At 35.9% G+C, this 24,507-nt stretch overlaps 1 protein-coding gene and 1 pseudogene across 2 annotated transcripts; one reads left to right on the top strand and one right to left on the bottom strand.

Moving 5' to 3' along the window:
* Positions 1–68: 68 nt before the first annotated feature.
* On the bottom strand, positions 69–2,199 carry LOC131181628 (uncharacterized; annotated as a pseudogene).
* Positions 2,200–4,413: 2,214 nt separating this feature from the next.
* LOC110660093 (tyrosine decarboxylase 2) lies at positions 4,414–24,134 on the top strand. Of its 2 annotated transcripts, none has more exons than XR_009150005.1 (13): positions 4,414–4,648; positions 4,771–4,891; positions 4,995–5,067; positions 5,291–5,521; positions 6,234–6,397; positions 6,834–6,974; positions 18,713–18,772; positions 19,215–19,379; positions 20,416–20,472; positions 20,993–21,057; positions 21,835–21,958; positions 23,674–23,759; positions 23,931–24,134. XR_009150005.1 is itself a non-coding variant. In XM_058149826.1 (13 exons), coding segments are annotated over exons 1-13 (1,464 nt in total). In that variant the 5' UTR covers positions 4,414–4,646; the 3' UTR covers positions 24,054–24,134. The 2 variants fall into 2 exon arrangements, 1 of the variants encoding a protein (XP_058005809.1); XM_058149826.1 differs by having other exon boundaries at positions 23,622–23,759.
* The last annotated feature ends 373 nt before the right edge of the window (positions 24,135–24,507 follow it).

The raw sequence follows: 24,507 nt of genomic DNA, 5'->3' as shown, positions 1-24,507 counted from the left end.
ATTGACTCCCGCACACATTGTTTCCCAGCAATGCACTTTCCCTTCGCCCCACAAAGATTTACACCTCTCTCGGTAGGCAATCTCGAGGAAAAAAATTGGACTTATTCGGGAGACTATTTTTGTGGAGTGACACCATACATTCAGCGCATTTCTTCTTCAATGTCTTCTAGTGTTGCTGGACTTGGTGAAGAGATCGCAAAGATCAAAGCTCACCCACAAATAAACAGGGAAAAAAAAATGAAGTAGCAATTCTTGGCAAGGGAAGCGGCGCAATAGAACTTCCATAGATGCGTCAATATTTCTACTGTTGCAACTAGGACAGCCCAGCCCATCCAGAGGAAAAAAAAAAATACATCTGATCCTTACCAGGGGCAGGAAGTGAATAGCCAGTGAAACACACTGTGATAATCAGATTACTTTTCTTCCTTAGAATCTGATTTTGCAAACACTGGTTCAGGCTGGGTTTGTGAATATGCTGGAGCAATGTACTTGGGATCTTTCGCTGCAACATCAGCATACTTCAATATAGCTTCTCTTGGGTCTTCCTCCATCCATGTCTCCTTGATCATTCCCCCTTGCTGCAATGAAACCCAACAGGTGTAAATTTCTTCCACAGGCTTATTTTTCCAACAGGGAAAAAAATTTAAGAACAAAAGCAGAGAGCTAAAAGAAGTTGCAAGAGTGAACATCACCTTAAGTGGATACTGGGTCAACAAGCTTCCTTTACTTGCACCAACTCTTCCACCATAACCTGGTCCTGTTATTGGAAGTTCAACATCTTCTCTCGCTGACGCTTACGGCTTGGCTGATCTCTAAATAAGGGTAGTGCATGAGGATTATGAATAACAGGTTGTGCCTCAAAATTATCCACAGATTTTTTCCGTGGTGCCCGTGCAACGCAGACAAGAGCTCCTGTCTCATCATATAATATGTGAGTTCCACCTTGGCTCTTATCTCCTGATGTTGAAAAGATCTTTTAACAAATAAGGCAATCAAGACTTCAGTGTATTTCTTACTCCATACTTTTTGCATGCATGATTATACCAGATTAACAAAAATAAAGTTGAACAGGAGATAGTTCTCACATGCATAATAAAAATAATTCAGGGGAACAAATTAGCTTAAATGCACACGATAACACAAACCACAGACCACCAGAAAATGCAAACTTGAATACAGAAGCATGTCATATGGTCTAACTTGATTTAGTTTGGGATGCCAAGCACATTGCACAACACTAAAAGTTGGGGAAATTCCAATTCTAGAAACAAGTTCAAGTTTTTCCCGATCATAAAAGCGCAGCAAACCTCCAGTTGTGCTCTCCCTTTCCACAGATGTTCCAGTCAAGAAGAGCTTCTCATCAGGACTAAATGCTATATTTGTTTGAGCATTGTGATTTGGAAGATCGTCAAAAGCATGTAGAGAATCTTTCATTTTTCGCAAATCCCAAACCTAACATGCATAAAAGTTTGCATGGGAAGAAAAGTAGACAATAAGTATCCAAAATGAACATATACTCGATGAAGAAAGTAGACCAAAATATGCTTTGACATGTCTTTCATCATTACTGTCAGTAAGCCATCAAAGCTTCTTGAAAGTAGAATTCGTCCATCACTAGAAAATTTAAGACCAGTAATCTCATCAGAATGAGCTTTCTCAACATGCACATCTGGCCTGCTTCCCCATCCAGGCTTCAGGTTCCATATCTGTAAAGATAAATTAAGCAAAATGTAAAAGAAAAATTGGTTAAACGCAAGAAGATGCGAAGGGCAAGAAGTTTAAATGCAGGATGAGAATAAGCTAATGAAATTATATTCATCAAATACAAAAAAAAAAAAAAATTATGACAATTAGCTTTTAGTGACGTAACAGTTAAAGAAGTTATCAGGACATCGAAGCACAAACCAGTATAGAGCCATCTCCAATGCCACCAGCAATGGATTTTCCTTCATGATCCCAAGCACATGTTGTAACTGGAATTCTTCCAGGCCTAGCATGCTTTGGTTTCATGACCTATATAGATAATCATTACAACACTTAGTCTACAGTCCTCGCTTTCCTAGTTGAATAACATTCCAAAAATATGTGTCTTAGTGCATGAAACTTCCTATATTGTAAGCTTTAAAGATAGTCAGATGTATACACCTGCTTCTTGAGTTGCTCTTTCTGTGTTTTGAACCTGCAACTTCCATGTTCCATGGTGCAACCTCATTGTTGCACGAAGGCCCACCCTCTACTCCCAATATGTGCGCTTAAAATATTATGAAGAACTAAAAAGTCTCAATCAAGCATGCAGAAAAGCATTCGAGAAGCCCACGTAAAACTCCCATTCATTTCATATGAAGTGCCAGGTATAGCTTTCTTCTTTACTTTCAGACAGTAGTGAAATTTTAGAAAGCAGTTCATAAAAATGTTACCTGAAATGTGTTTCACTACAATATATGATATGGGTGCATAGAAGTTGTGGGGAACTTTTAGTACACAATCTAAAGAGGCAGGCTTAGGATACAACATCGGGTCACAACTCACAAGGAGAGTTCATGTGGATATACACGCATACGACACAATCTCAAAGTAGCTAAAAGTCAGCTTCCTATCCCCCAAAAATGGCTCGCTCTCTCTTTAAAAAGTCAAGGCTTCTTAAAATTTCAAATAAAATCCATTAGATTGTATATACTTTTTCCACTGAAAATCTGTGATTTTTATCTTGTGTCTGTGTTTTTTTTTTTTTTTTTTTTGTTGAAAAGGTTTCTCCTTTTAATCTAGATTTCTTTAAAACTGAAATCAACCAATTTGATGCTTAGGAAGCATTTGGGTACTGGCAATCTGATAGCAGTTCCATGAGGGTGTTAGAATTAGCGATCCTGGTAACACAGGTTCATATTGAAATATATTAGGGATGCTTTCATTTCGCCATTTGGGCTGATTGCATGGAATGAAAGTTGTTCCTAGACTTGATTTACATTCTGTATAGGCGCCAAATTGTCAAACTATGCTGTCTGTTAGTAACTTGATTATAATATTAAAGGGGACCAAAGTAATTTCTTTACCATATAGGCCTCTCCCTCTCTCTGTCTCTCTCTCTGATTGTGCTCATTGAAAATTTTGAACTTCATATGTACAACCATATTTGGATGTCTATTTCTTTGATTGTCAGACTTGGTACATTCTTTCATTCTAAAGTTATGAGAAAATGCATGGCATCACTCCACCAATATATCAAAATTTCACATAGCAGAATTGAGTGATTCGAAAAGCACAAACCTGCTTTTGACTTCTGAAACCATTAACATCCCACATTCGCAATGATCCATCCTCTGATGATGTTAAAATAGTCTCCTTGGTTTTTAGGATGCCATTCTCCACTGCAGCTTCCAATTGTAAAAATAAGAAGATATGCGGAAGTACCTTAGGTTGAGCAGAACCAGTCACACACAAAAAACGATCTGCAATGGGGCTCCAGCTTAAATTGCGAACTTGATGACCTTTACATGGTTCAAGCTGCCTACATGATTGCAAACCTGAATTCATCCCTTGGAAATCATACATGCGTACTGTATAGTCATAACTGCCAGTAAGAACTCTAGACGCAGTGTGATCAACAGCAAGAGCTGAGACAATCTGAAACTCGTAACCAAGAAAATCATCTTTAATATGATCATTAAATAACTAAATTTTAAGCCACACAATTCAAAGCAACCTGGTAAAGATTATTGTAAAAGCGCAGATCATGCAACAAATGCCGCTAATTTAAAAATTATTAAATTTATTTTATATGAGAATGAATTTGTGATATTATATTTTTTAATAAGATCCCAGAAGGGGTAATTAGGAATGGAAACGGTAGGGTTATCATAGTTAAACTTAAACTCGATTAATATTTTAAAATTTTTAACTTATTTTAAATTTAATTAAAATTTATTTGTAATTATTCAAATTCATTTTAAATCCGATTATTATTATAAAAAAAATCTAAATTTATTTAATTTTATAGTTTTTAATTAATAATTTATATAAAATATTATTTTAATTAATAATTTATATTTTAAAATTTAATAATTTTATAAAATATTTAAATTTCATTTTATATAAAATCAAATATATAAAAATTTATAAATATTATTATAAAAATACATATTTTATATTTAATTAAATATTTATATAAATAAATTTAAATAATTAATAAAACTCGAATTCGTAATGAATATTATTTTTTAAATTTAAATTAATCTCAAATTTAATTAAATATTACTTAAATCCATAAAATTTTAATTTTAATGAAATAATAGTTTTTTTTAATAATGAATAAAATTAATAATGATTAAAAAATTTATGGTTTAAATGGTAATTTACGGCAAAAAATTGAAAAGTATTTGTAGTTGTTGTGTTGGGCTCAAATAGCGACTCGATTAAAAGATTGTCGACAAAGCTTGAAACCAGTGGAGGATATTGAAATTAAAGCACTCTATTCATGTCTCTCTCTGTCTTTACCTTCTTGCCATATATGATACAAAATGGAATCTTTCTCCTTCATTCTCATATATACCAAAGACTTTGTTTTCTCTGTTAAAACCCTTTTAAGCAACGCAATACCCACTTCTCTTCGCTAAAACAATCAGTCCTTTGCTCCCATTTATGTGCAAAATATGTAAGTCCTAATGCTCAACTAAACTGTGCACATTTTCATGAAAATGTGTACATTTGATTTCACGGTTGTTATGTGTTATTCTTTTGTTTTGTTTCTTAAATTTGCATGCTGTGAATATTTAGGGAAAGGGAGTTGAGACCAATGGACGCAGAGCAACTGAGAGAGCATGCACATAAGATGGTTGATTTTATTGCTGATTACTACAAAACTATTGAGAATTTTCCAGTTCTAAGCCAAGTTGAGGTAAACGAAAAATCTACAGTCTTTTCCTTTCTTGCTCTGCTGACGTTTGTACTCTTTTGTGTGTTCTTATCTGATTATTGATAACTTGTAATTGGTTATGCAGCCTGGGTATCTTCAGAAACTTCTGCCAGATTCTGCACCAAATCAACCTGAGGGATTGCAGAATGTTCTTGATGGTGAAGTTACTTGACCATACACTTAAACTAATTGGGAAAAAAAGAGAGTAAAAGTTCAAAGCTTGCTTAAGCATATCAATAAATATTCCTAATTATTTTCATAAAAAATGGCAATGTGGGTTTTGGCTAATTTCTAGTATCTAATTTTCTGCATTTTTGTTTTAACTTTTTCTTTTTGGGTTTTGGGGGATGGGGGTGGTATATCATATATGTGTGGGTGCAGATGTTAAATCAAAGATTTTACCAGGAGTGACCCATTGGCAAAGCCCAAATTATTTTGCATATTATCCTTCTAACAGTAGTATCGCTGGATTTTTGGGAGAAATGCTTAGCGCTGGTATCAATATGGTTGGTTTCAGCTGGATAACTTCTCCTGCTGCAACAGAGCTTGAAATTATCGTTCTAGACTGGCTTGGAAAAATGCTCAAGCTCCCTGAAGAATTTCTCTCGTCAGGTAAGAGCTGTGGTGAGTGAGTTCTCTGAAATTAAATTTATTGGGCAATTGTAGATTTTTTTTTTTAAATGAAAAAAAAAGCCCATCAATTCATTCTATGTGATTTAGCATAAATCTGTTATATTCAGTCCTTTCCATACAAGTTTCTAAACTTTCTACAATGCTTTAAATGGCTGTTTGAAGATGTCACCGAAAAGTCTTGTATTTATAGAACATCTGCTCAGGCAATTTACTTGGGGTTAGATGGTAGATTGGTAGTGCTCTCTTGACAACACCTTAGTTTTGCTTTACCCATCTCAGGTGAATTCCAGATTGATTACTTTACTAAAACATGAAGGCTGCTGGCATCATATTTGATATTAAATCACAGAATATTTGTCTTATCTTCTGTGCTTCTAACAAATGTCGGCAGTAGAATATACAAGTATAAAAACTACAGGGATTTATATTTCTAAGCTCCTGATTTAGATGTGTGTTTTAAAAGTTGTGTGGTATCTATAAGTGGTGATATGAAGTAAAATTCTAGCAAGTTCTGCAAAGAATTTGCACATTGTCCTAAAATTAAATTGATTTCCTTTGCACATGTGAGTTTGCCGACTTTCTTGAAAGTTGGAAATTACGCTCAAAACATAGGTATTCAAGAGTTTACTTTAGTGATATTAGGATTACTGTAGGTGTGGAATTATCTGAAGCATGTGGAATCATATTGCAGGACAAGGAGGTGGAGTAATACAGGGTACCGCTAGTGAAGCTGTTCTAGTTGTACTACTAGCTGCTCGAGACAAGGTCTTGAGGAGGGTTGGAAAAGATTCCCTTAAAAAGCTTGTGGCTTATGGATCTGATCAAACACATTCAGCTTTGCAAAAGGCCTGCCAGGTACATTTGTGAATATGCACTTGTACATATATATTTTTTTTTTATTTTTTAGTTATGATAATCACTATTCATAAAAGTGACATTATAAAATTAGTAAAGTACTATGTCCATTGTGCATGATGGTTCACAATTCATCTGCATCACTTATTCTAGTAGTTCACTGCTTGTTAGCAAAGTTTTCTTATTATACTTTTTCTTTCCTAAAAAAATCTAGTCACCGGATTTCTTTCTAGTAATCATATTCAGCATGTGATGGCAAATAAGGTGGTGCAGTTCTAAAACCAGTGTTCCAGGTGCCTAATCAATTTGTTTCTGCAGGTTTCTAGAACAAATGGTTGATCATCATCAAAAATTCTATACCAATATGCATTGATTTGTCTATTCATTTTTTTATTGCTTCAATAATTTCTTTTCATTTTTGTTTGTCCAATGGCAGATAGCAGGGGTTCATCCGGAAAATTGCAGGCTGCTAAAAACAGACTCGTCCAGAAGTTATGCCATTTCCCCAGATTTACTTTGTGAAGCAATTTCGCATGACATTTCTGTTGGATTGATACCCTTCTTTTTGTGCGCCACAGTAAGAGACCCCCCCCCCCTCCCCACCTGGGGCAAAAGCCTTTTTATCCTAATTTTTCGACAATGCTTCTTCCAAAATACTACTTGTTATGAATGCTGTTAGATATGTTTACTTTGGCTTTGTGTGTGTGCTAGTACTATTAGGCCTCTTGTAGTTGCACTGATGATTGTGAAATATAAAACTCTTTGCTAAAACCTACATCGATTGTCTTATTATTAGAATAAACTAGAAAGTTCATCTGATTTGATGAATAACATGAAAGCCCCAGCACTCTTTCTTGGAGTCCTAGATTTTATGATCTGTGAGGATAAGATTCTTAATGATGTTAATTGGCCTGGGCAAACGCAGAAACTAGATTTGGGTGACCTTGGATCATTAAGCTTTTCACTTAAAGCAAGGGGGGTATTTGGGAATTATCTTATTGGTGGAATACATTTAGATGCAAAATATTTAAATGCATATATGAAAGCCATTATTCGATAATGCTCTTGCTGAAGCAACGTTTTGGGAGAGGAGAAAATCTAGGCATGCTCCTATTCCTGTCATTTGGCAGTTTTACATAAAGTGGTTACTTCCAAGGCTAGAATGTTATATTCACGAGTCAAGGATCGAGTCACGGGGCGATGAACTACGAAGTCTTCTTTAGAACCTGCAGCGTTTCCCTTTTTGCGATTTCTCCCTCTTGATGGACCTATGGTGACAGAAAACTAGGACTCGTCGGAGAGAGCCCAAAACCTCAAGACTCGTTAAGAAAGAGTCTCAAACCTCACAGAACAATTGAGATAATTTTGCTTGATATTTTATTCATAATTTGATCTCCTTGTGAAGAGATTATTACATGATTTCATATGGAATTATCTATTATTGGAAATCAACATTTAAGGACATAATATAAGATAATGACAATCAGAGTAATATCTTAATTAGGATATGTATTTATGCTAATTAGTTGCTGCCGCTGAATCCACTTTTGATGCTAATTTATTTATTGTCATTCTTATCACCATTGACCGGATTCTCTTGTGGATCAAGTCTTGCCCACAAATATGCATCCATAACATAGAACATGCACAATTTCCAACCAAGACTTCTGCAATTACTCTAAACATTGGCCCCTTGATGTTGAAACATACATAGGTGACTACAACAATATAAAGATGTTATAATAGCATTGTACTACAGTTTTTAAGAGGGTATTCTAATAGTAAATTATTTACTTGCATGAGAATTTGGGCTGGCCAACATTCATCATACTGTAGAATTTAGATTCTGTTTTATCAGTGATCATATGCAATGTTGTTAAGGCAAAAGGCGACATTAACACGATAGGGTACCCTATGGCCTTATACGAGAGGCGAGGTGTTGAGAACAGTAAATTTGGAGAAAAAAAATCTCTATTTCTTATGTGTTTAAACATATACAAGGTTCCCTATTTATATAGGGTGAGTTACAAATATAAAAGAAAGCAAAATAAAGACCTGGCTAATTACAGGGATTCTAATTACATAGGTTTCCTATAATTACTGATACACCTAATAATTACAAGGATTCTAACACTCCCCTCAAGTTGGTGCATGGATATCACACATGCCCAACTTGCAAACTAAAGTGTGAAAAACTTTGCTGCTAAGACCATTGATGAACACATCAGCTAGTTGCTCTTTTGAAGCTATATACTCAACAGTTAATGAGCCATCTACTACCTTTTCTTTTATGAAGTGTCGATCAATCTCTATGTGTTTAGTTCTGTCATGCTGAACAGGATTGTAGACAATACTAATAGCAGCCTTATTATCACAAAACAAGGACGAGCTATTTTTTTTCTGACAACTTCAATTCTTTCATTAACTTTCGCAACCATGGTAGTTCACAAACTCCCTATGCCATAGCTCTATACTCAACTTCTGCACTTGATCTAGCAGTCACACTCTGTTTCTTACTTCTCCAAGTAATAAGGTTTTCTCCAACAAATGTATAATATCCCGAGGTTGACCTTCTGTCGTCAAGAGAACCAGCCTAATCTGCTTCTGTAAAAACTTCTATCTGTAAATGACCATGCTTAGAGAAAAGCAGACCTTTCCCAGGCATAGACTTCAAATATCTGATAATATGAAACACAGCCTCCCAATGAGATTCCTGAGGATCATGCATATACTGGCTTACTAGGCTTAGTACATAGGCTATATCTTGCCTAGTATGTGATAGATAAATTAATCTCCTATCCAACCTTTGATATCTCCCCATGTCAACTGAATTACCAGCACCAACTTGTAACTTATGGTTGGTTTCAATAGGAGTTTCTGTAGGTTTACACCCTAACATGCCAGTTTCTTCCAAAAGATCTAGGATGTATTTCTTTTGAGAGATAAAAATTTCCTTATCAGATCTAGCAGCCTCAATTCCAAGGAAATACCGCAGCTTTTCCAAATCCTTAATTTCAAACTCTTGGGCTAAGAGAGTTTTCAATCGAGCAATTTTCTCCTTATCATCTCCTGTCACAATTATATCATCTACATAGACAATAAGCAAAGTGATCCTACCTCTAAAATGTTTCATGAATAGGGTATGATCAGTATTGCTTTGATGATAGCTAAAGAAAATCATTGCCTTACTAAATCTATCAAATCACGCCCTTGGTGACTGTTTCAAACCATACAAGGCTTTCTTCAATCTGCAAACCTTTTCTTTAGTCTTAACATCATCAAAACCTGGAGGAATTTTCATATACACATCTTCTTCCCGATCTCCATGTAAAAAGGCATTCTTGACATCAAACTGTTGAAGATCCCACTCAAGATTAGCTACACAAGATAACAACACTCTGATGGTGTTCATCTTTGCAACAGGTGCAAATGTCTCCTTATAATTAACTCCATAAGTCTGTGTATAGCCCTTTGCTACTAGTTTGGCCTTGTATCTTTCAATTGATCCATCTGGCCTGTGTTTCACTGTGAACACCCATTTACATCCCACTGGTTTCTTTTCTAATGGAGAGTCAACAAGATTCCATGTTCCAATTTTTACCAAAGCCTTCATCTCTTCAACTATAGCTGCCTTCTACTTTAGATCAAGGTATGCCTCCTTCCAATCCTGTGGTACAGATACAGAAGAAACAGACAATACAAAGGCTCTATAGGAGGGAGATAAAGAGTCATAAGACACAAATTTGAAATAGGATGTTAAGTACAAGATCTAACTCCTTTTCTGATAGCAATGAGAATATCAAGATCATTAGCAGAAGAATTAGAACCACTGTCTGGATTTAAATCATTAAGAGTCAAAGGAAACTCACCATGAACTTCTTCTGAATGTTCAGAAATTGAATCCAGGACATTAGGTTGATTAGTGGTATCATGCTTAACTCCTGTATCACCATCAACACTTATATCCACCTTGTTCCGTCGAGTATACCTCAGCAAATCCACTCTATCCAATCTCCTTGAGGTTTTTGGTTTGAGTGATTGGTCTTGGTTAGGAACACCATTAATAGGTAAAGAAAAAGGTAGGGATTGGTTAGGAATAGCAGAAGACACCTCTTCCCTCCTATGCTCCCTCTGAATAGGTGACTGTGTGGGAAAATAAGGTTCAGACTCCTTAAAAGTAACATTCATGCTTACAAAGTATTTTCTTGATGGTAGATGATAACACTTATATCCCTTTTGAGTTCCAGAATAACCAACAAACACACATCTAAGGGCTTCAGGCTCTAATTTGCCCACATTCATCTTGTAAATAAAACAAACACACCCAAATATTTTTGGAGGAACAGTTTAGGAATTGGTACCCTGTAGAACCTCTAAAGGACTCTTAAAGTTCAATGTCCTTAGGGGCATTACGTTGATCAGATATGTTGCTGATAAAACTGCATCACCCCAATAAGGTTTAGGAAGGTTCATGGTGAACATAAGAAACCTAGTCACCTCAAGCAAATGTCTATTCTTTCTCTCAGACGCCTCATTTTGTTCACTAATGTTAACACAACTAGTTTGATGCAATATACCAAAAGAATCCAGATAGGCACTAAAAGCACTATTAACATAATCTGTCCCATTATCTATTCTGAAAATTTTAACCTTTGCATCAAATTGAGTGCAAATCATTTTATGAAATTGTTGGAAACAACACCTTACTTTTTGCTTTCATCAAATATATCCAGGTTAGTTTGGTGCAACAATCAATAAAGGTAACAAACCGTCGACAACCAGATAAAAAAATAGTTTGGGTAGGTCCTCACACATCAGAATAAATAGTCTCAAAAGGAACCAAAATTTTATTGTTAATTGAAGGGTAAGAGTGGCTTGTATGTTTAACAAGCTCACAAGCATCATAAACAAGCAAATCAAATTTGCACTTTTTAAAGAAAATAGGGTATAACCTTTCTAAAACTTGAAAAGAAGGATGTCCTAAACGTCTATGCCACTGAATAAGCTCATCATTAGTAGTCATAGAGTGTCCTAGTAAAGCTTGGTCTGGAAACCCACATTTATCATTCAAAAGACACAAGCCATCTTGCAGTCTACCACTGCCAATCGTCCGTCCTGTTTTCAATTCCTGAAAAAACACAGTGTGTAGGGAAAAACTCAATTTTGCAATTAAGGGCTTGAGTAAGAGCACTGACAGACAACAAGTTTATAGGAAAACTAAAAACATGAAAAACTGAAGTAAGGTTGAGTGTAAGAGTGCATGCAACAGAACCTGTATCAGAAATAGTGGTTAAAGATCTGTCCGCTATAAGACTTTTTCTTTTCCTGAGCATGAAAAGTAAGTCAAAATTTTATTTGAAGAGCCTGTCATATGTTGTTTGCTCCTGAATCTATAACCCAAAAAAATTTATTAAGATTGGCAAGAAAAGATGTACCTAACTTGACAAAGTTAAGGAGGCAGTAGTGGTTGGTTCAGACTGCGGTTGTGACAACAAACGTTTTAGGGTCTGAATTTCTAAATTGGAAAAACTCCCATTATCAGAAACCTATTCAGATGATTCCACTATCTTAGAAATATGTGCCTGAGGTTTGGAAGAACCCATTCTTTTTCCTCCATGCCCCTTAGTTGGATGACCATGTAACTTCCAGCAATATTCTTTCATATGCCTCGATTTTCCACAATAGTCATAGTGTAAATGATGCTTATCTAATGGACCTTAAGTAGCCTGTGACCGTTCTTTAGAGGAAAGAGCTATCAGTCCTACTTTGTCAACTGGTAAAGAATGAATCATGGCATTTCTGCGACTTTTCTCCTGCTATACATAGGAGTAAGTCTGCCTTAACGAAGGCATGGGCTCCTTACCAAGAACCTGAATCCGTATCTGATCATACTCTATATTTAGTCTAGCAAGAAAATCATAGATCCATTCTTTCTCAACTAATTTCTGAAATTTAATAGCATATGTAGGACATGTGGCCTAAAAGTCCTGATAGTAGTCTAGTTCCTGCCACAAACCAGTCAATTTAGTGTAATACTGAGCAATAGTCATCTCACCTTATTTCATACTATGAACCTTATTTCTCAGCTCATAAACCTGTTTATCATTCCCAACTTGAGAATAGGTCTGGGAAACAGCACTCCAAACGGTAGTTGCACTATCCAACAACAAATATCCGCGAGCTATATGTGGTTGCATAGAATTGATGAGCCATGACATGATAAGAGAGTTTTCTGACTCTCACTGACTATAGGTAGAAGTCAAAGTGTCTGGTTTCTTCTTATCTTTGGTAAGATATCCCTGTAATCCTCTAGCCTGGATGAACAAAAGACAAAACCTTGACCAAGCAAGATAGTTGGCTCCATCAAGCTTCACATGACTAATTTGCAGAGAGGGATTGTCAAAATTAATTTTTGAATTCACTGCCTTTCCATCAGCCATATTTTAAAAAGGAACAAGGAAAAAAACACACTGATAGTGATAAAATTGTTCTAACAGTAGAATCATCACAGGAATAGTACCAAACAAAACATTGAATCAATGAACAAAAGCAAACCAGCAAAGAGTATGTTAGATATCGGTCCAAGATTAGTTACTGAACATAGACATTGAACAGAATTCTCGAAAGAAGAAGAATGAGATGAGAAAGAGAAGAAGAATGAGATGAGAAAAGAATAGAATCTTGAGAGAAGAAAAATATCTTGTTATTGATTTTTCAATTGAATACCTTGATACAAGCAATATCTCTTATTTGTAAGAGAGCATCTTATCAGTTGCTAACTGATTTAGTTGTGTAACTGACTATCTAACAATATTTCCCTCCAACCTGATCCTTATCCATTACTCTCAACTACTTATTCCTCCTCCTTCTCCTATAATATGTAACAATACCCTCCCCAAGAGAATCTTCTTGTCCCCAAGAAGATTTGAAGTCAGGAAATTGGGCCAATATAAAGGATTGGTCCTCCCAAGCAACTTCCTCCTCAGGCAAATTGATCCATTTGATGAGTCCTTAAAGGATCTTCTAAGAATCCCTAGAAATTACTCTTGTTGGAAGAACTTTTTCAGGAGCAACCACCATATTGTCTTCTTGTAGGGAAGGCAGGGTCTGCACTACTGTGATTCCATCACCAACCTTTTGCTTTAATAAGGAAACATGGAAAACAGAGTGTATTGTAGCTGAATCAGGAAGCTGAAGCTTGTAGGCCACTTTCCCAATTCTAGCAACAATTTGGAAGGGTCCATAGTATCTTGCAGCCAACTTGAAATTCTTCCTCATAGCTACTAAAATCTGTCTATAGGGTTGGAGCTTGAGATACACCCAATCCCCCACATTAAATTCCCTGTCAGTCCTCTTCTTGTCTACATACTGTTTCATCCGGTTCTGAGCCACTAACAAGTTTTCCTTGATCAACTGAGACATCTGCTGTCTTTCCTTCACAAATTCAGATACAGTTCCTACTGAAGTAGAATCAATTGGCAAAAGAGTCAAAGGAGCAGGCTTATACCCATATAAAGCTTCAAATGGAGCCATCTTTAAGGCACTATGGTGACTAGTATTATACCACCATTCTGCTAATGACGACCATTGCTCCCAAGAATGGGGTTTTTGGAAGCATAAACACCTCAAGTAGCCTTCCAAACATTGATTCAATCTTTCTGATTGACCATCAGATTGGGGGTGATAAATTGTACTAAAAGCTAGCTGAATACCCATCATCTTAAAAAGTTCTTTCCAAAAGAGACTAGTAAACAACTTGTCTCTATCTGAAATCACAAGCACAGGGCATCCATGCAACTCAAAGATGTTGTCTAGAAAGACTTTGGCAACATCTTTTGCTGAAAAGGGGTGCTACAAGGCAATGAAATGAGCATATTTGGTGAATTTACAAATCACCACCAAAATAGTATCCTTTCCCTTGGATTTTGGCAAATGTTCTATAAAATCCATAGTGACATGCTGCCAAGCTTGAGATGGAATAGGAAGACGCTATAAGAGTCCAGGAGAAGCACAAGTCTCACTTTTACATCTTGCACAAATGTCACAGCTTTTAATCCAAGTCAATACCCCTTTCAACATATTAGGCCAGTAGAAATGTCTACTGAGTCTGACATAGGAGGCATTAATGCCAGAATGGCCTCCCAACTGAGAGCTGTGATAAATTGTCAGTAATTGGTTCCTAAGATTACCACTGCTTCCTACATATAATCTGTCCTTATAGAATAACAGTCCATTCTTGAAAGAAAATCCAGGATTTGCCTTTTCATCAATAGACAAATGAGCAATTTAATCAAGTGCTTGTTTGTCTTCAGAATAACTTTGAATAATTTGAACCATCCAAGTGGGCTGTAAAGAAGAAATAAGAACCATCAGTTTGCTGTCAGAATCTCCAGGCGTTCTGGATAAAGCATCAGCAACCTTATTGTCCACCCCTCTCTTATATAATATGTTGTATTGCAACCCTAGCAATTTTGAAACTTCTCTGAGCTGCAAATTAGTGTGCAATCTCTGTTCCAAGAGATGTTTGATGCTCTCATGGTCTGTCTTAATAAAGAAGGGTCCTTGCTCCAAATAATGTCTCCATTTAGAGTCAGCAAATGTAATGGCCAGTGATTCCCTTTCATATACTGGTGTTATAAACATAGCTTCCATAAGCTGCTCAAATGCTTGGTGAGCCCTATCATCCCACTGAAAGGCATCTTTTTTAAGCATATCAGTCAAAGGCTTACTAATTATGCCATAATGATGCACAAATTTCCTATAGTATCCAGTCAGCCCAAGAAAACTTCTTAAATCTTTTACTGATGTTGGAGTAGGCCAAGAAACAATAGCTTGAACCTTGGTAGGATCAATAGCAACCCCTCTGCCAGAAATAATATGCCCCAAATAATCAATCTCAGCTTTACCAAAGGAGCATTTGCTCAATTTGGCATACAACTGCTGTTGTTGCAACACTTTGAAAACCTCTTCTAAGTGTCTCAAATGCTCCTCCCAAGATGTACTATATATCAAAATGTCATCAAAGAAAACTAAGACAAACTTCCTCAAGAAGGGTTGGAAAATATGATTCATAAGTCTCTGAAAGGTGGCAGGGGCATTAGTCAGCCCAAAGGGCATGACAATGAACTCATAGTGCCCATGGTGTGTTCTAAAAGCAGTCTTATGCACATCCACAGGATTCATTCTTATCTGATGATAACCAGCCTTCAAGTCAATTTTGGAAAATACTGTTGCTCCATGAAGCTCATCAAGGAGATCATGTATAATAGTTATTGGAAACTTATCCTTAATAGTAAGGTCATTAAGCCTTCTGTAATCAATACAAAATCTCTAGGTTCCATCTTTCTTTTTAACTAATAACACTGGAGAGGCATAAGGACTATTACTGGGTTGAATGACCCCACTGTCCAGCATTTCTTTTACAAGCTTCTCAATCTCAGTTTTCTGAAAATGTGGATATCTATAAGGCCTTCTATTCACTGGTTGAGCAGCAGGGTGCAATGGAATTGAATGATTATGAGATCTAAATGGAGGGAGACCCTTTGCATCCTCAAAAATACAATGATACTTAGTTAACAGTAGTTGCAGATCAGAGGGATAAGTAACAGGAAATGAAATTCCATCCATCATACACTGCTGAGAATCCTTGTATTGTAATGCAGAGGAGTGAATGCAGAATAATGGAGTTTGAAAACTTCCTCAATTACATCCTCCAATCCATCTTCCCCAAATCTTGCTCATAATTCCCTCGCAAAATCCTCCCAATTATGAGATCCAACTTCCCTAACCCAATTATGATACCATGCATTAGCCCTATCCATTAAAAACAAACTAGCAATTCCCACCATTTGATCCTTGGGTATTCCATAGACCTCAAAATACTTGATACATTTCCTAATCCAAGCTCTTGGTTCTTTACCATCTAAAGTAACAAGTTTGACTTTAGGTAAATTCTTAGGCATACCTTCAATTGCAATCATAGATCCAACACTGTGGGACTCCTTTTGAGGCTGATTTCCATTCTCCTTAGGTATAGGTAAAATACCCCAGCCTCCTAAAGATCCAGTAGAAGCAGCTGCCCTTGCACTTTCTCCAGAACTGATTTCTTTACCCTTATCCCCCAAATTTGTCCCAAATAAAGATCGCATTTGCTCCAATATCACATTTCTAGTTTCCTCTGCACTTTGCCTAATTTTCTCCATCACATTATCATTATCCTTTTTCGCAACTTCTTGCATAACCCTGATTTGCTCCTCCAACTCAGCTATCTTGGCTGCATTAGCCAATTCTTGAGCCACTACTCCAGATCTGGTCATCTCGGCAGTTTCTAGATCTACAATTGGCAGTTCCAGATCCAGAATCAGATCAATCCCTCATGCAACCTGGCTCTGATACCAAAATGTTAAATATCGGTCCAGTATTAGTTACTGAACATAGACATTGAATAGAATTCTCGAAAGAAGAAGAACGAGATGAGAGAGAAGAAGAATGAGATGAGAGAGAGAAGAAGAATGAGATGAGAAAAGAATAGAATCTTGAGAGAAGAAAAATATCTTGTTATTGATTTTTCAATTGAATACCTTGATACAAGCAATATCTCTTATTTATAAGAGAGTATCTTATCAGTTGCTAACTGATTTAGTTGTGTAACTGACTATCTAACAATATTTCCCTCCAACCTTATCCTTATCCACTACTCTCAACTACTTATTCTTCCTCCTTCTCCTATAATACGTAACAGAGTAATAGGTTGAACAAGGTCGCAGCACACGGGCGAGGTTGTCGGAGGAGGATTCGGCCAGAAAAGGTTGCTAAAAAATGCCCCACGCTCTAGCATGTGTGAGAGACGTCAAGGACAAACAAGGCGTGTGTACTCACGCGTGTGGCCGGACAACTACGCTTCCTCCGTAAAAGTGCCGATCCGCGAGTGGGCTACCGTTTGAGGTGGGTGGTGACCTCCAACTCTCGTTGTAGAAGGCGCTCCAAGTAATAACCTTAATAAAACCCTAAATCTTGGTACTGTTCAGGAAATTTCACGCCAAAAAATTTGGTTGTGCTCTAATACCATATTGAGAACAGTAAATTTGGAGAAAAAAAATCTCTTTCTTATGTGTTTAAACGTATGTAAGGTTCCCTATTTATATAGGGTGAGTTACAAGCATAAAAGGAAGCTAAATAAAGGCCTAGGTAATTACAGGGATTCTAATTATATAGGTTTCTTGTAATTACTGATAAACCTAATAATTACAAGGATTCTAACACGAGGCAAAGGTCTTTTTGAAGTGAGGCGCCATAGCCTATATATATATATATATATATATATATATATATATATATATATATATATATACACACACACATTAAAATATCATACTTCTAATTTAAAAGGAAAAAAACAATATTATTTGCAGTGCACTATATTTAATATAAGAGAAATAGAAATCAAAAAATAATAAGGTTATAGAAAGGAAGTGAAATTCAAAGAAAGATTAATTAACTCCACTTTATTGGGGTTTAGAGCAAGTGCTTGACGAAAAAAACACTGAGAACTCTTTAATAGATAAGATTTATATAGGACAAGAAAATTTACATATGTGAAAAGTAATATTCTAGTTTAATCAAATCTTGTATTATAGCAAAAAATGGAGAATATCAAATGTGTACTATTAGAATCTCTAAAATCTTTCCTGTTTATTTTTATTCCTTATCTGAGTAAGAGTTGACGTAGAATTCACTAGCTATATAATCACTTGTTTGTACAATCCTTGATTTAGATCCTAATCGTAATCCCTTATTAGTTGTATAATCCCTAACTTAGTTCCTAATTTGTTGTAATCCTTGGTTAGTTTTTTTTTCCTTATTTAGTTAGGCCTTCTTGGTGCAACTTAAAAAAAGAAAAAAAAAAAAACAGTATACTTTTTTTATGTACAACTAGTCTAAATTAGTGTGATTACCTAAATCTTGGAAGAGCATTGAGCTATCAGTGCAGATTTAGTTCCTAATTTGTTGTAATCCCTTATGATGAAAAGTGTTACATGAAGAAATTACCTTTTAATCTTTTGTTGTGTAAAAAACAAATTAAAAAAAGAAAAAAGAAGTAAACGTTATATGAAAAAAGCGTCACCTGGCGCCTTTCTCTCTGGGGCTCTAGCCTCATGCAATCCAGGCGAGGCGCCAGAGGGTTGCCTGGCCTCGCCCGGCACCTTGGGGCACCTTTAACGGCATTGATCATATGTGTGAATCCTTGTCATGCTTATATAATGTGATACTGTAATTAGGATTTTGACTACCAAAGAACCTTGCATGTACTTGCAGGTTGGCACTACTTCATCAACAGCTGTCGATCCATTGCTTGCACTGGGAAAGATTGCTAAGGTGACCTTTGATTCAATTGTTTAGAGAAATAAGCAGGAATTACTTTGAGCTGCATAAGTTTCTATACTATTTTGTTTGTTCAGATTGAACTGCAATTACCACTGTTATCTTTCACAGGAAATTAATTTGTTGTCACACGGAAATTTCTTTAGAAAATAAGAGGAAGGGAAGGCTAGATAACCAGTGCAAGCCTAACTAGAAGGATACCTGCCTACATTTAAATTCCCTAACTATAAATAATCTTGTCTCGCTAGATGCACCTTCATCTTGAAATAACATTGGGAACAAATGAAAATAAAAAACGAAGAACCCTATGGAGAAACATGAAATACTCTCTCTGTTAATAACGCTTGATTTTTAACAATATGCACCTTCAGACTGTCTAAGAAAATTTGCTGTATTTTTAACAATAATAACGCTTGCATGAGTGGCTTCTTGGCAGAGTAATGGAATTTGGTTTCATGTGGATGCTGCCTATGCTGGAAGTGCTTGTATATGTCCAGAGTACCGCTGTTACATTGATGGTGTTGAGGAAGCTGACTCTTTTAATATGAATGCGCATAAATGGTTCCTAACAAACTTTGATTGTTCAGCCCTTTGGGTGAAGGTATGTCATGTTCTCAGCTTTATATTTATCATAACCACTATATGTGATTGTGACATACTTTTTCCCAGATATTTTTACAGTATAGTTACGGTTTGTAGTTTCTTCATGGTAAGTCCTGAACATCTCTCTCTCTCTCTCTCTCTCTCTCTCTCTCTCTCTCTCTCTCTCTCTCGCTCGCTCTTAGACACTTGTGCACATAATTGGACCCTTTTTGCGCACTTGCAGTGCAGCTCCATTATTTGGAAGGGTGGTATGGACTTTGTATAGGGTTTGAGGTTGAGTTTTTTTGTTAGGGAGTCGCATTGATTATTTCATATCAAATAAAAAAGTTAGTTCTGCCAGGCTAACATAAATTAGTAGGTTTCTTTTTTTCCTTTAGGACTTATTTGCAAGGAAATCGTACTTACATTATTTTATTTTTAATTTTGCTGGTTAAAACTATTTTGGAGTGCTTCACAGGTGAATAGATATCACAGACAACTTCAGGATTACCATATTCGAACAACCCAATGAATAGACATATTTCGTATGTATATTTGTGTAATTTACAAAAGTTGCTCATCTAGTGTTCATTCAGTTTATGAACAAGGGGCTGTTGAAATCTGCAATGAAAGTTCACATGATGACTGGCATTTTTCTGATGGTACAATCTAGCTATCTGGCACGATAAAATCTATGCAGTGCCATGCCGTTGTCACTAACAGTGATGATAAAATTGCTGCATGAACAATTTATGCACTGTATTGAGTGTTCGCATGTTATTCCAGACAAAGAATGTTTTATGGAAGTTCAAAAATTTCTAGTTACTCTATTTAGGTTGTCAATGTTTTACAATCCGGAAAGATAGGGAAATTTACTGAGAGTAAGGATTGTTGCCATTAAGGGGTTTTGAACCTTTTCTTTCTTTTGATAATTTGATAGCCTAATGCAGTATTTATTGCAATTCCTACATTTTTCACGTCTCAGTTTTGCTTCTTCTTGAATTGTTTCTTTTAATGTGCACAGGCATTAAATATTTGTTTATCATGCTTGACAGGATAGAAATGCTCTAATTCAGTCACTTTCTACAAATCCAGAGTTTCTGAAAAACAAAGTAAGCTTCCTTCCGCATTTCTTTGCTCTATTTTTTTTTTCTAGTGTCTTATAAAAGATTAGATCCTGGTTTACTGGTGTCATTCAGATACAACTTAAGTTCACATATTGCCAGCAAATTAATTTATAATGATTTACATAAAGGTATACATCCTGTCCCCAACTAAGTTTCAATGAATTTAACTAAATTATCAAGGATGTATAGATGTTGTCAACTGGAACTCAGAAATAGTCCAACTTAGCTAAACTTGACTGGAAGTTAAACCCATTAATCTACCAACAATCAAGTAGGTTGTTTATAATTTGGCAATTGTGAGCTTTTATCTATTTGGCTTGTAAAGTAGTGAATTCTTTATATTGGGTAAATGAGTTTATAACTTGCAATAATGTGTGATAATATAACAAGTTGCTCTCATCAGATGATTGATTTGTAAAATGTTATCTGAATAATGTTCATTGTAGTTTATCAATGTATCTCATATATGTACATTTTAAAATTTTATATCGTAATGAAATTGCAGGCCTCCCAAGCAAACATGGTTGTGGATTACAAAGATTGGCAAATTCCTCTTGGACGTCGATTTAGGTATACCATCAACTTAACGCTATATTTGGTAAAATGTAATCAAAATTGTATAGAATTACAATTGCATATTCCATTAGTTTGTGTGGTTACACAATAAAATTTGATATAATGGAATGACAATCACATCATGTCATCAGTTACACTTTAACTAACATAATGCATATAATCGTGTGATCACTTGTTTTCCTTTATTTTTTTCATTGTTACAATCACCACCCACAAGTATTAGCCGCCGCCGCCACCATCCGGCAACCACCACCACCAATGCCATTTAGCTGCCAGTAGCGCCATCACAGCTGCCATCACCACCTACCACACCTCCCCCCCTCCAACCCACACCACACCACACCCCCCCTCCCCCCCCCCCCCCCAACCCCCCAACCACTACTACCACCCCGCAGCCAATGCCACCAAAACCATTAGTCAAAGTCACTGCTGCCACTCACTACTTATTACCGGCACAAATAAACTAAATGTTGAAACAAAAATTATAATGACATTACATTCGTTTTAATTTTTGCAAACTAAACATGAGACAATTACATTATCTAATATTACATCATTCATTTCATTACATGATTGAGTATATTACATTATATCCTACCAAATGTATCCTAAATGTTTCTCCTCTAAGAGAATTAGGATCTAAAAAAGAGGCTATTCAACTGAAACAACATTACTTGAAATACACAATGCATGCATGCTTATGAGTTATCACCTACAATACACTTCGAGTACCAAAAACATTTTTGCTTGCTAACCTAAAACTGCCTCCAGGTCATTGAAACTGTGGATGGTATTGCGATTATATGGTGTGGAAAATCTACAATGCTACATCAGAAATCATATTAACTTGGCTAAATATTTTGAAGGCCTTGTTGCTGGAGACACTAGGTTTGAGGTAATAACTCTTCACAATTATTTTGCAACTAGGTTGTAGAAGCTTCTATCTTTATTGTTTTTTATAGTTCATCTTTCTTATTTTACTGTTTCTTGTATATTAATTGATGTTGCTTACCTCCTTCTCGAGTATACTGGATGGACCTTGGAGCTTGGATTTGTAAGGTAACAACAAAGAAAACTGAGTGGGTTAGTTGACCAACATTCTAATACCTAAGTTAATAATAAGAACTAAATTGTTAAAGAATGAGAATGTGATTAAGAGATTAATATGCGTACTTGGTGGCCTTTATATGGGCGCTTCTATCGATTCCTACTAGGATTAGGAGTTAGTACTAGGATGGGACTTGGAGTCCTCTTCATTTGGGAGTCCTATGTGTGTTAAAACTATAAACACGGCGAGGATCATGGCATCCTTTTCTTTTAGCGTACATTCTGAGTAACTGGGATACAATGGCGAACATCATTACTCAGTCAATTAGGGCGAGCATCCAAGCTACGCGTAGTAGCTCAGGCTTTGCCTACCTGTTAGTCAGTACTCGCCCATGAGAACCATTGTGGAGGGCTGTAGTATCATTAACGCATCTTGTTTCATGAATAGTTTGTGTGGCATAGGACTGAATTAGCAGTCTCTCTTTTTACATCTCTAAACAATTAACTTCATCTGGTGCTCAAAAAAACGATCAGGAGCAGTTCCATCTGCTAGAAGATATTGTGGAGTTTGAAAAATATACAAGAGGCTTGCACAGCTTAATATTGAGGTGAGAACATGAGAGGATGACAGAATAGGCAATGGGAATGGAAAATACGACAGCCAGGCAATTGGGGGAGCTTACGGTGCTCTTTAAAGATATTTAATGTTTTTGGAACCTTCCTATGCTATTATTGCCTTTCAAATTCCAAAATGGCATGGCCAATACATATGACAAACCCCTGATCCATATATCTAGGCATCATCTTATTAGTTTAAGAGACAACATTTTGGCTTTATACTTGATGTGATGAGTTCATTTTTTGGTGAATTTGAGTAAGCAACTTGTAGTTCAACTAGCCTTCATTGGTCCTAAATCTTGTTGACACTTGATCCAAGTTGACCCAGGTCAACACTAGAATTGGGATTGCTGAAAAGATGGATGAATTGATTTTCAATTGATTGTCTTCATATTTGTTGGAATTGGATGAATAATACCCCTTCAGCCAATGCTTCTGTTGTAAAATTAGCTGTTATTGTGTTAATACAGTAAAAGTATGTTTGTCTAACATACTAACTTAACTGGCTAGACTAACAAATTGCCTCAAAAAGTGGTTAAATATGAATTATGTATAGGTTTAGCAGCCTGACTCAGTTGCCAGAACGGGACAGTAGCTTCCACTTTCAATCTCTTTCTGGCATAAAGCCAAACTGGTATTCATCGTAGAGCAGGAATTTTCTTCCATGGCAGTGCTTGTGATGCAAATGACTTGATACATAACAGTGGCCTTAAAGATTGAAAAATGATGTTACAGAGACAAGGTTCTTTAAGTTATAGATGTAATTCCAATGCTCTATATGTCATATTTATGCATACGTGTGATATTTTTGAGAGTTCTGCATCGTTGTGGTTTGCCTTAAATGGTTTTGTCTAACAAACAGCTTCAATCATTATCATAATTAATGTGTTCAGGTTGTTGCCTCTCGGATATTTTCATTGGTTTGTTTTCGCCTTTTACCTCCAGACAACAATGAAGATCATGGCAACAAATTGAACCATGACCTATTAGATGCAGCAAACTCCACTGGGAAAATTTTTATATCTCATACAGTTAAGTCATTAATGATTTCGCCTGTTTCTTCCCAAGTCGTAACAACTGAACTGCAGATTGAACGTTCTCTTTGTTTTCACCTTTTCTCTTTCTCTATCCAAACATTTACATTTTATTTTAATTGCTGCTGGTGCCCAAGTTAACTTTCTTGTTGGTAACCATCGTATCAGGTTCTATCAGGCAAGTATATATTGCGATTTGCAGTAGGAGCACCATTGACTGAAGAGAGACATGTAACTGCAGCATGGAAGGTTTTGCAAGATGAGGCCTCTGCTTTGCTAGGGAGTCTATGATAATTTAATACATCTAGTACCAACTACTTTTAATTGATGAATATTCAATTTATATAAAAGTTTATTTATTTTTGAATGAAATGTTATCATTGATTTCTCAAATAGTAATTAATAGTATTAAAAATTTAATACATATGCATATACTACCACCTTTTCTAATTGAGGTACGAAGAAGAAATAGGTAGTACAACATTCTCCATTGTTGGCTTGTACTATTATTCCTTTATGGATGAAGAAAAACAGAAACTAATCTAAATTGGATTGAATCAGAATGTGCTCAAGTTGGTACCAATGTTGATACTAATGTAGCTAGTTGATATTATACCTTGAAATTCCTACAAGGGCTTTTACCGACTCAAATTTTAGAGAAATATTCTTGAATAATGATTCTTCCTTTGATATTCATGATCAAATAGTCGCACATATTAGCTTAATTGATATGCAATCATGCATT

The sequence above is a fragment of the Hevea brasiliensis genome, chromosome 7 (genome assembly GCF_030052815.1).
Source record: "Hevea brasiliensis isolate MT/VB/25A 57/8 chromosome 7, ASM3005281v1, whole genome shotgun sequence".
NCBI lineage: Eukaryota > Viridiplantae > Streptophyta > Magnoliopsida > Malpighiales > Euphorbiaceae > Hevea > Hevea brasiliensis.
This window is presented reverse-complemented; position numbering and strand designations above follow the sequence as displayed.